Source organism: Bufo gargarizans, chromosome 2 (genome assembly GCF_014858855.1).
Source record: "Bufo gargarizans isolate SCDJY-AF-19 chromosome 2, ASM1485885v1, whole genome shotgun sequence".
NCBI lineage: Eukaryota > Metazoa > Chordata > Amphibia > Anura > Bufonidae > Bufo > Bufo gargarizans.
The window spans coordinates 579631449-579644118 of NC_058081.1; the positions used below are offsets into that span (position 1 = coordinate 579631449).

Sequence of the window (12670 nt, forward strand, 5' to 3'; positions counted from 1 at the left end):
TTCTGGTGAGGTAGCATTTTGTGCCGCACTGTGGTATCTGGGGCTACTTTTCGTTTTTGTTTTTTTTCCAGGGACACATTAACTTCCAAGTCCACCTCTGGATGGAGCTGTGTAACTGCGGCACCAACTTCCTGCAACAGAGCTACTCTGAAACAACTGATCAGCGGGGTGTTGGACCTCTGCCAACCAGATATTGATGGCCTACTATGAGGATAGGACATCAATAGTAAAATACTGGAACAGCCCTTTCAGCTCCAACTTCAATGTGTAGAAGCACATGGGGTGTCAAAAATGTCTCATTATTTTCTTGTTTTCATAGGTATCTATAAAAGGTTCATTCATGGCAGAGCCAATGGTGGAGGATGTGAAATTTGGGATATATTCCCACCCCTCATACTTTCTATGTTACTGCTTCGTTTGCAGATTCTATCAAAAATACTGGACAAAATGGTTCAGCGTGCTGTGCTATTTCATCCGGTGAAATGTCAGGCAACATGATGGACCAGCGCCATTATAGTCAGTCATGTGCTGTGTACAATGGAACAGGACAACTGAAGGACCTTGTGAACAGAGCTCTATGTCCTGGCCTCAGCATACACGCAACTATTTTATACTGTACACATGTGACCATCACTGAAACCACACGTTAAAAAGGGGCAGAAAAACGTTCTCTCTTGTAAACTGTCTCCACTACGGATCTGCACCATTCTTACCACTTCCTTTTGTGCCGTACGGTAAAGGATAAACAGACTCGTTCTTCACCCAGAAATAATCTCTGAGCTGCAGGAAGACGGGGTGATTCCTAGAGTAACTGAAGACAGAAAGCCAAAATATCAAAAATTACCCATGAGATTTGCCAACGACCTGGACAGTTTAATGGCAGCAGATTGTTGGAATCATGGGTGTAACTACATGGCGCTGCTATCGGGCCCGACAACTAAGGGGCCCCATGGTCACTCAGACATAAGATGAAGTTAGTGGTAAAATGTATATAAGGTGCCAAGATTAATTGAATATGACGCCATTCTAAATTTTACTATGGAGCCTCAGGGTTATTTCTGCTGTGTGGATTTTTCCTTCTGTGCACCTTTACTTTTTTAATTACTTTTTGTGCTGTGACATCACAACATTATTCCTGTACTATGACATCATATGTGCATTATACTTGCATGTGATGTCATTGTTTGCATAATTTCAGCGTAGAATATCCCTGTGCTGTAAGGTCACTGTGTATTGTACCAATATTGTGACTTTACTGTGTGCACTATCCCTTTACTGTGACTTCACGGTGCACATTATTACACTATTATTACATCATTATCTACACTTTCCCTGTACTGTGACATCACTATTTGCATTATTCCTTCACTGTGACAATGTGTGCAATCATAAGCTTTTCTAAAAATGTCGCTAAAAGTGGTCATGGTGGAATGCAGTCCTATTCCAGTTTTTGCTATGAGGCTCCTAGGTTACTTGTAATGACACTGGTTGGAATACTACTGGAATAAGTATAGGTGGATGGCTATATAGATAGATTACTGTGAGCTATACAGAAGGATAGCCGCGTGCTGTAGAGGGTGATGGAGTGGCACTGAACGAGATAGCTGACCACTTACTTGCTGATCACAGAAGCTGCTTTGGAAGCGACGTCACCTGGAGTGCACATGACTCCGACGTTTACATAGGACCTGGCGACAAAGGAACTGCGGTTATACATCCACTATTTAAAATGGGCCAATTTGTTACTAATAATTGCAGAGTTGTGAATTACTTTAAATTCATGGATTTGGAAAATCCGCAAGCAAGTGCAAGCAAGTGCAATTTTTACGCATGGTTGCTGGGTGACGATCGGGATGGGGACCCAATCTTTATTATTTTCCCTTATAACATGGTTATAAGGGAAAATAATAGCATTCTTAATACCGAATGCTAAGTAAATTAGGGATATAGGGGTTAAAAAATAAAAAAATTTAAAATTAAACTCACCTCATCCACTTGTTCGTGCAGCCCGGCTCGTCTTCTTTCTTCTTCTTTGAGGACCTGGGAGGAAAAGGACCTTTGGTGACGTCACTGCGCTCATCACATGGTCCATCGCCATGTGATGGAAGGTCCTCAAAGAAGAAGAAAGAAGACGAGCCGGGCTGCGCGAACAAGTGGATGAGGTGAGTTTGTCCATTTATTTTTTTTTAACCCCCCCCCATCCCTAATTTACTTAGCATTCTGTATTAAGAATGCTATTATTTTCCATTATAACCATGTTATAAGGGAAAATATAAAAATCTACAGAACACCTAACCCAAACCCGAACTTCAGTGAAGAAGTCCGGGTTTGGGTCTGGGTACCACATTCATTTTTTTCTTACACGCGCGCAAAATGCATTGCACTCGCCCCACTCGCAGGCAAAATCGCACGATTTTTCAGCGACGCAACCGCATCCTATCCGGCCCTCACATGAGACGCCCATGTGAAAGAGGTCTAAGGGGCGCATTTATTAAGACAGGCGTTATAGATGCCGCCCTTAATAAACTCCTTAGCTGGCGGAGGATCCTCCAAAGTTATGATGAGGTGCAGGCCACTCCGTAACTTTGGTGCATCCAGTGCCAGTTCTAAATGTAAGACAGCTTCGGAGCTGTCTTACATTTAGACCTTTTTCTACACCTAAAACAGATGCTGAAAATGGCTAATGAGATGGGCCTGCCGGTAAATCTCCGCCCACTTTTTTAGACCTGGCGTGAGCGGGGAGAAGTTGCAGATAGCGGCGCGACGGCAACCTGCGCCTGAAATACGCCAAACATATTTCCATATTAAACATTCCCAAGGCTGAAATATAATCTGGGATTTAACTGCCTTACAACCTAAATGACACAGGACCCTCTAGATAAGGTATCTGTGGTCGCCGAGTGGGCTGTTCACCTACCTAGGTAAGTAGGTATCCACATGTACCACAAGTAGGTACCACAGCATCCCAAAGCCGAACATGACAGTAAGGAAGGCAATGCCGGCTCTCCATCCTGCAGACAGAATACAAATCAGTGTGACACATCCTAAATAGGCAGACTTACTGTTCAGGAGTCTGAAATATGGATGAATACAATCTATTGCTCCCTATAATCAGCCATCTGAGTCTGGAAAGGAGCTGAATGTAGGACAGGTGAATACCAGCTATTGTTTCCTGTTATCAGCCATGTTCAGGCTGTGAAGAGGCGGTCTGCATTATTTCCTGTTATCAGCCATGTTCAGGCTGTGAAGAGGTGGTATGCATTATTTCCTGTTATCAGCCATGTTCAGGCTGTGAAGAGGTGGTCTGCATTATGCCTTTGTTGTCCATCTGATCTTCACTATATTGCCACACGTTTCCAATGCCGAGACCCTCCACAGACATCTCTGCATCCATACATGTGACTGTGGTCCCTTTCCTAATGCTGAGCACCACGTTATAGGGTGAACGTCTCATTATTAAAGATTGCTCCTCAACTTTGGTTAGTTTACAGTCTTCTCACGCTGTCCATCCTTGCTCTCTATTTATATCCTATAATCGGATCCAAAGGTGATGGATCAAAGGTCTGAGAACCTTGACATAGGGATTGGTAGGTAAATACAAGGTGTGCTGTGAAAAGTCGCAGCTAAATAAATATTTCTTTGAGGACCTTATCGGAGATTTTATGGAACTTGCATAGAATATACAGACTTGACCTTGACGCCATTTCCTGCTCTACTGTTTAGGGTATAAGACAATCACAACAATGTTGCAATGTTCTTCACTTAGGTACATTTCTGCCATAAAGAGAAGTCTTTGCATAAATCTATTTGCATATCACCACAATCATCTGAAAGGTAACATATACAGTATATGGCAGTACATCAACCATCATAAGCCATTTCTTTAACGGAAGCTTCTGCAACCAACCCCTTCCTCCCACGTAGAAATATTTAATGTTGGGTCCTGAACTGTATACCAAATTTGTATATAAAGGCAGGTTTTAAAAACCTCGGGTGGACGGGTGCCTTATCTGTTTTACGAGAGGTAATTGGATTGCGTTTACATAGTAACTGATGTAGAAACAAACAATAACTCGTGCTAAGAAAAACTGGGACCCAAGCCAATTGTTTTATTTATCTACATTGGTCTAAAGTGTTGATTCATTTTATAGTATTTTTTACGTCAGATAATTTTTTCTGATACAGAGAACAAAAATCACTGGCATAAACATAAAACTGTCTGCTACAATGCTAGATGTCTGAAGCAACCACTAGAGGGAGTTGTACAAATCCATATGCTGTGAGCTCCATGTGAAGGTTGGCGCTAGGGCTGCAGCTATAGACTATTTTTGTAATCGAGTATTCTATCGATTAATCCAACGATTAATCGAGTACTCTAATAACAAAAAACTAATTTAAAAGAACTTTTTTTTTTAAATAAAAAGTCATCAGGCCCTCCGTGCCATCAGCTGCCCCCCAGTGCCATCAGCTGCCCCCCAGTGCCACCAGCTGCTCCCCAGTTCCATCAGCTTCCCCGCAGTGCCATCAGCTTCCCCGCAGTGCCATCAGGCTGCCCCCCTAGTGTCATCAACTGCCCCCAGCTGTCCCCCAGTGCCACCAGGTTCTTCCCCAGTGCAACCAGCTGCCCCCAGCGCCATCAGGTGCCCCCCAGTGCCACCAGCTTGCCCCCCAGTACAGCTGTCCCCGAGGGCCACCATCTCCCCCTCCTCCTAGCCATGTCCCCAGCACCAGTGAAATGAAATACTTACCTCTCATATAGGGACGCCACTCCACAGCGCATCCATGTTCTTCTCCGCGTGCTGCACTGTCGCCCTGATGTCACACAGCGTCAGGTCATAGTGCACTTAAGCATGCACTATGTCCTGACGATGTGTCAGGAGGAAAATGCAGCGCGGTGCAGGCTGGTGGGCAACCACAGAGCGGTGAGTAATAGCAAGCGCTTCACTCCCGCTCCATGGTCACATGACACAAATGAATCCTCGATGCAAAAAATTTGCATCAAGGATTTTTTTTGGGGTCAAATTGCTCGATTCAATCGAGTAATCGTTTCAGCCCTAGTTGGAGCTTCTGTAAATACAGATATTAATTGGGATTTTGAACCTCACCCCTTCCCCTTCTAGAGTTTGCCAGTTAATACAGAGTGAAAGGTTGGGAAACACACCTTGTTTACTGTTCATTTTGGTCGTCTGAAAACACCTTCTGCTCTGACAGATTTCATGGTCATCAATCTGAGAGAAAAGGAGAAAACAAAACACAGAACAGTTACTTGGAATTCTCGGAATCTTTTGATGATATTATGTACTGTAGATGGTGGAATATTTGACATCTATTCAATTTTACATCGAGGAACAATTCTTCTGAAATTGTTCTACAATTTGTATTCACAGTTTTTGCAGATTGGTGAATCTCGGCGCACCTTTGCTTCTGAAAGACTCTGCCTTCTCTCAGTGATATGACTTAGTTGCAAATTGCTCCTCCAGCTTTTTTGTAAGTACACTTACTTTTCCAGGCTTTTGATGCCCCCGTCCCAACTTTTTCTGAGATGCCTTGTTGCCATCACCATTTTTTTTATTTTTAGAAATTGGTAAAATATCTCCCTTTCAACATCTGATACGTGTTCTATGATCTATTGTGAATAAAATCTGATTTGCAACTCATTGCATTCTGTTTTAATTTCCATTTTACATGGCGTCTCAGCTTTTTTGGAATTGGGGTTGTACATTGTGACCTTTGCTGATATCATAGCAGACAGTTCATCAATAAGATTACATGGAATAACCCCCAAAAAGTGATGAACCCCAGCAGGAAGTTTCCTACTGTACTGGAACCTTAAGATGGGGATGTCTTCCATGGTAGGACTCAATCATAGTATGGCCTAAAAGGTAATTGCCCTGGAGCTTCCACCCTTTAGGGGTATCCATAAACCATCCTCAAACTTTTGACATATCATTGTGACATATAGGCTTTGATTGGTGGATGTCCAAATGCTGAGGCCCCCAACGATCGCTATAACAAGAGACAGAAACGCTGCCCATAGACTTTTAATTGAGCTGATTTTCGTAGGTGTTGTTTGCTAGAATAATTTGGGCAATGTCATTTGTTCAATGTATGGCATTCTTGTATACTCATTATATGGCAATGTAAGGTCGGCCCTGTCGCTGTATGGCATCATTATGTACATGTAGGTATTATATGTTAATGTTAAATTAGCTCTGTTACTGTATGGTGATACTGTATTAAGTTGGCACAATATGAGCAAGCTGTGTAGGCATTATTATTTTACTAGGTCCAGCAAATCATATAACCCATTACACAGTTACCCTCAGTGATTATTGTCCTGTCTGTCTGTTTATCCATTATTTTTAAGGATTAGAATTAAAGTATATGACTTTTAATGGGTTATATGATTTGCTGGACCTGGTTTTGTGATTACTAACCCTAAGAGACTCTACATATCTAACTGCTGGACTAACATTATTATTTTACAGTGTTAAAATATAGACATTATACAGTTGCAAGGAAAAGTATGTGAACCCTTTGGAATGATATGGATTTCTGCACAAATTGGTCATAAAATGTGATCTGATCTTCATCTAAGTCACAACAATAGACAATCACAGTCTGCTTAAACTAATAACACACAAAGAATTACATGTTACCATGTTTTTATTGAACACACCATGTAAACATTCACAGTGCAGGTGGAAAAAGTATGTGAACCCCTAGACTAATGACATCTCCAAGAGCTAATTGGAGTGAGGTGTCAGCCAACTGGAGTCCAATCAATGAGATGAGATTGGAGGTGTTGGTTACAGCTGCCCTGCCCTATAAGAAACACACACCAGTTCTGTGAAAATCACCGCTCATGTGCACAGCCCCATAGAAATGAATGGGTCCGGATTCAGTGCGGGTGCAATGCGTTCTCCTCATGCATTGCACCCACGCGGGAAAACTCGCCCGTGTGAAAGGGGCCTTAATGTATGGTAGTATTATGTAGCGGTTATATGGCCATGTTACATGGGCACTATTACTGTATGGTACTATGCATGCCTTATATGGCCATACCATATGGGCACTGTCACCACATGGTGACATATGGTAACATATGTCATAGTTTTATTCCGGCCGCCTCTCGTCATGTTTGCCGTGCTGTGGCTGGACCTCCAGCCCGCCCCCATTATAGTGAATGGGGCTGGAGCGGACTTCTGGTGGCACGCGTGCACTAGCGGCAGCACGGATCCGGCAGACTGTTCCATGGGTGAAGGTTGCCGATAATGTGAAAGTAGCCCAACACAGTATGTATGCATTTTAAGACCATGTCGAACACGCACTGTTACTGTATGGTGTTACGGTATGTAGCCATTAACGGGCCATGTTATATGAGCACTCGGTTGTACTCAACACTGCATGGAATAATTATAGTAAGACACAAGAGGACTTGGTACATTGCAGCACTATCCATACATTGTGTTAACAGTTTGTCTATGGGCAGAAGCTCTGATCCGCCATCATCATAACAAGCCTCCTGTCTGCATACAGCAGTAAATATCCTGTACTGAGCAGGTGACATCGGGTACAGTGCAGTATTCTACTTGCCAGCCACTGTTAGGTTGGTTTCACAAATTTTTTGTGGGTTTTTAACTGCCTTTTATTTGCAGTGTTTTTTCATGTTTTTATATGTATATAATATGTGCCCAAATGTTACTCTAAAGGGGAGTTCCACTTATCCTATATTGACGACCTATCCTCAAGATAGGTCCTCCATATCAGATCGGCAGGTGTGCCAGCAGTTGGCTCAGCAGTGCTGTCTTCTCATCACTGTTTACATGCTCGCTGTCGACATCACAGCGACAAGCAGGTGTACTTACAGCTCCTCTGTCCCATTCATTTCAATGGGACGGCTCTATTTACTTGAGCGCTGCTTTCTTTTCGTACAGCTGATCGGCAGTCATACACCCGTCGATGTGATATTGATGACCTAGCCTCAGGATGGGTCATCAATATAGGATAAGCGGACAATTCCTTTAAAATGAATGGCGAATTATGAAATTACTACAGACAAAGCATGTTTTTTCACTGTGTTTTTTGCTTTGCATTTGTGCAAGTTTAGCATTTTTTCACAAATCGCCGCATACTCTAGGTCGGCCGTTTCAGGCATTTCCAAAACTCCTATAGAGATGCTGCCATCATGGTTTATGTACAACATCATGAAACACCATGGAGATAGCAATGGAAAAACTGGAGAAGACACCTAAATAACTACTATGTGAAGTTGAAATCTCTACAAAAGTCATTTGTTCCTGGGCAGGGGTCAGATTCAAATTATTAACAGGTTCCCTACTCAACGGCAGATATGCGGCGTCACGACACATGTTTACATATACATACACCATAAATATGCAACAGACATAAATACACCATATACATGGTACACATACATAAGAACACCATGTATACACTACACACATACCACAAAACGTATAAAAAGCCTAAGGAGCTAAACTATCAGTGTCACGCAAAGTTTTTTTTACAGCATTGGCCCACACCTCTAACTCCTCCCAATGTCTATCTGTACATGTCCCAACCCTGCTTAGTCTCCATTGTGCCCCCCACACAGTAGTTATGCCAGATCTGAGATGGCTGGTAGGTAGGCATACATAAGCAGACTTTATAGACACTACACTCACATAATCACATAAACAATATACACCATGCAGTATATAAATGACACCTAGGCTACACTTACAGTAGATTTACCTACACCATATACATTCTATACATCTAGCACTAAATACATATTTGCATACATATTATATTCTGTGCTATCCAGAATACAGCGCCACAAACCTCTTACATCAAGTGACTTCTCCTCTGATGCAGACCTTCTCTTTCTTCATCACCTTTGAGACCAGACCGCCATGATGATTTTTCACCCATCTCTCATCTCTGCAGTTTGTCAAAAGACATCTTAGGTTCCTATTTTTCCATCCTCCTCCTACCTTCTTAAAAACTCACCTGCCACCTTCAATAATCAAAATAATAATGTGCACTAGTTAAAAAATTCACCCGTTAGGTGTGCCAGTACAAAAAAATTCCCTCAGTGCCCCCAGTTGAGGTAATGTCGCCATAGTGCCCCCATAATGTGCAAGTATAAAATACCCCTATATAAGGCCCCTAGTAAATGCCCACATAATGCTCCTCTCCTCTTACCCACAGTGCCCTCATAATGTGCCAGTATAAGATTCCCCCAGTGTCCCCCAGGATGTGCTAGTATAAATGCCCCTTCTTAGTGCCCCCATAGTGTTCTTCCCCTCCTTGAACACCATAGCGTCCCAATAATGTTCCAGTATAATATGCCGCCCATAGTGTCCCCTATATGCCAGCAATTTTCCCAGTAGATGTCCCCATGTGCCATCAATGCCCCCAGTAGATGCCTCCCATAGTGTCCTTAAACATGTGCCAGTCTTTAGTGTCCCCCATATGCCAGCAATGCCCCCATAGTGTCCCCCATGTGCCAACAATGCCCCCAGTGCGCCACAGAAAAGGAAAAAAAAAACACTTACCTCCATGCTGTCAGCGATGCGGGCCTCTCCCGGCCTAGTGTCTGCAGCCTATCAGAGGAATAGGGAAGGGAGACGTCTCTCCCTTGCCCTGTTCAGGGCCGGTGCAAGGATTTTTGCCAACAAAAGCAAAGCAACATGGAGGGGGAGAAATGTGACATTTCACACCCCCTCCATGTCACATTTCTCCCCCTCCATGTCACATTTCTCCCCCCCATGTCACATCACCCCCCCATGTCACATTTCTCCCCTCCCATGGCACATTTCCCCCCTCTATTTATGTTGTGTAAAAAGCATTACGCTCACCTGACCCTGGTCCCGTCTGCAGCAGCTCCCCTTCTCCTCTGTGTGGTCCTGCTATCTTCTCTCTGTGCTCCCAACAAGTTTGAGGACCTTTCCCACTCAGCCAATCAGTGGCCGCAGCTGTGTCACGTATCAGGCCAGTGATTAGCTCAGCGGGAAATCACTGGCCTGACACGTGACACAGCTGTGGCCACTGATTGGCTGAGTGGGAAAGGTCCTCAAACTTGTCGGAAGCCCAGAGAGAAGATACCAGGACCGCCGGCAGTGTGCAAGTGATTTATAAAAATTAAAAAAGTTTTATTTTTTCCTCTTCCGCCTTGGCTCGGCGTCTCTGCGCCCTAAGGTAGACGCTTGGTCTGCCTTATTATAGCGCCGGACCTGCCCTGCTTCAGTGTTCATCTGCATCGCCGTCCGAAGGACAGTGATACAGATGAATGTAGGGAGATTAGCTTTCCACAATGCAAGCGCTCATCAACCGCCGCACTGGATCGGAATTCAGCCGGTAACTGTTCTCTGATCCGGCTGTAATTGTAACAACCGGATCTGGAGAACCGGAGGGAACCGGCTGAATCCCATGCCTGTTCCTGGGTGTTTGCACAGCATTACTGAAAAGCACAAAAAACTCCTGGGGAATAGTAAATCAAAAGTCCCTGTTAGGCCTCATGCACACGACCGTATGTATTTTGTGGTCCGCAAAAAACGGATCCACAAAAAAGGACGTCCGTGTGCATTCCGTATTTGGCGGAACGGAACAGCTGGCCCCTAATAGAACAGCACTATCCTTGTCCATAATGCGGACAATAATAGGACATGTTCCATCTTTTTGGAATGGAAATACGGACATACAGAAATGGAATGCACACAGAATAACTTCTGTTTTTTTTGAGGACCCATTGAAATGAATGGTTCCGCATACAGTCCGCAAAAAAAAGGAACAGACACAGAAAGAAAATAAGTTCATGTGCATGAGGCCTTAATTGCAGTTCAGCTGTCATATCTGATTCTGGGAAAGAATAAATAAGGGTAACAATTAACATGGCCGCCTTATCATACAGTGATACAACCTTTGCGCATGTACAAGGTGCGTCAAAAGTCTAAGGACACCCTTTTATTTCAGAAACGAAAGGGAAAATGAAATATTGGAATACCTCAGCAGGCAATAGATGATGGGGCTTATCTTTTGCTGCCATCTTGAAAGCTGCCATGTTGAATCAAGGGCAAATTTTTCCAATGGGAAGGGGGTCATGTAGCATAACAAATGAAACCAGAAGTTTCTCAGAAATCAATTGCTGCAATCAGATTTCCCAAATCTCTTGTGGTTAAAAATTATCAACAAAAAGTTCAAAAGTTGAAAGTTCTGTGTTCAGCAGCAAGGAAAACACATTGAACATGTCAAATAGCTGTGCATCACAGGGAATGTTCCCGATTGTTGTTGCCTGTCTTGTTGTGCCAGTCAGCAGTCCGAGAAACTTGGGTGTTCACCCCAGAGGGAGCTATAGTGGTCATTTTTGTTGTCAAACAGGTTTTCTGAAGCCGATACAACTAAGGGTACTTTCACACTTGCGGCAGAAGATTCCTGTAGGCAGTTCCGGCAATCTGGAGGCAAACGGATGTATTTGTGAGACAGATACGGATGCGGATCCGTCTCACAAATGCATTGCAATACCGGATCCGTCTTTCCAGTTGTCATCCGAAAAAACGGATCCGGTATTTTTTTTTTCTTTCTTATTTTTAAAGGTCTATGCAAGCGCAGACCGCAAAACCGGGTCCATTTTGCCGGAACACTTGGGGCCGGATCCGGCATTAATGCATTTCAATGGAAATTAATGCCGGATCTGGCATTCCAGCAAGTGTTCAGGATTTTTGGCTGGAGAGAAAACTGCAGCATGCTGCGATATTTTCTCCGGCCAAAAAACGTAAGAGGGACTGAACTGATGCATCCTGAACAGATTGCTCTGCATTCAGAATGCATTAGGGTAAAACGGATCCGGTTTTTTTTTTGGCATTGAGCTCCTGTGACGGAACTCAATACTGGAAAACAAAAACGTGAGTGTGAAAGTACCCTTAGAATAAGCTGAACAGAATTTATAACTGAAAAGGACGACTTCCATACTCTGGGTTTGCCTGTTATATTATATAATACATAATTACAATATCATATTGCAGGCTTTAGAGATGCCTTCTGCAGGTTGCCATGAATACAGTATATTCCATTCTCCACCCAATATAACTAATTACAACTTAAAGAGGACCTTTCGTGTTTTATTATTAATTGAGATAAATACCTTTACTTTGGGGTACCCCCCGCTGATGCTGCCACCCTGCCAGATTTTTTTAAATATCGCTCGCGCGCCCCGCTGTGCCCCCCTGTAGTTTTCCCGCTCAGTATGCTAATACTGAGCATCAGTACAGGGGAGAGGAGACTCAAGTGTTTCTCAATGGGCGTCTCCTTCTCCCTGGCTGTGCCGCGATCGAATCACAGCAGAGAGTGTCACAGCCAGGGAGAAAGTGAGTGTTTGTTTGTTTTCTCCCTCGCTGTGATTGTATAACTGGGGATGTAGTGTGTTCAGAATTAAGCAATCACATTCAAAATCATGTTAAATAGGAGTCCGCATACACCTGCCATCATTTAAAGTGCCTCTGATTAACCCCAAAGTTCAGCTGCTCTAGTGGGTCTTTCCGAAATTTTCTTACTCGCATCCCACAGCAATAGCCATGGTCCACAAAGAGCTTCCAAAGCATCAGAGGGATCTCATTGCTAAAATGTATCAGTCAGGTGAAGGGTACAAAAGAATGTCCAAGGCATT

The 12670-nt window shown here is 43.5% G+C and overlaps 1 protein-coding gene across 7 annotated transcripts in view; it reads right to left on the reverse strand.

Annotated features, from left to right (window-relative positions):
• The window catches only part of LOC122928681 (CMP-N-acetylneuraminate-beta-galactosamide-alpha-2,3-sialyltransferase 4-like), a 200168-nt gene that overhangs the window by 31991 nt on the left and 155507 nt on the right, over positions 1-12670 (reverse strand). For all 7 annotated transcript variants that reach the window (XM_044281778.1, XM_044281771.1, XM_044281776.1 and 4 more), the window contains 4 exons: positions 5162-5228; positions 2918-3011; positions 1617-1688; positions 714-811 (listed from right to left, as the gene is read on the reverse strand). In XM_044281778.1, coding sequence (XP_044137713.1) covers positions 714-811; positions 1617-1688; positions 2918-3011; positions 5162-5177 — 280 coding nt within the window. In that variant the 5' untranslated portion in view covers positions 5178-5228. The remainder of the gene's footprint in view (positions 1-713; positions 812-1616; positions 1689-2917; positions 3012-5161; positions 5229-12670) is intronic.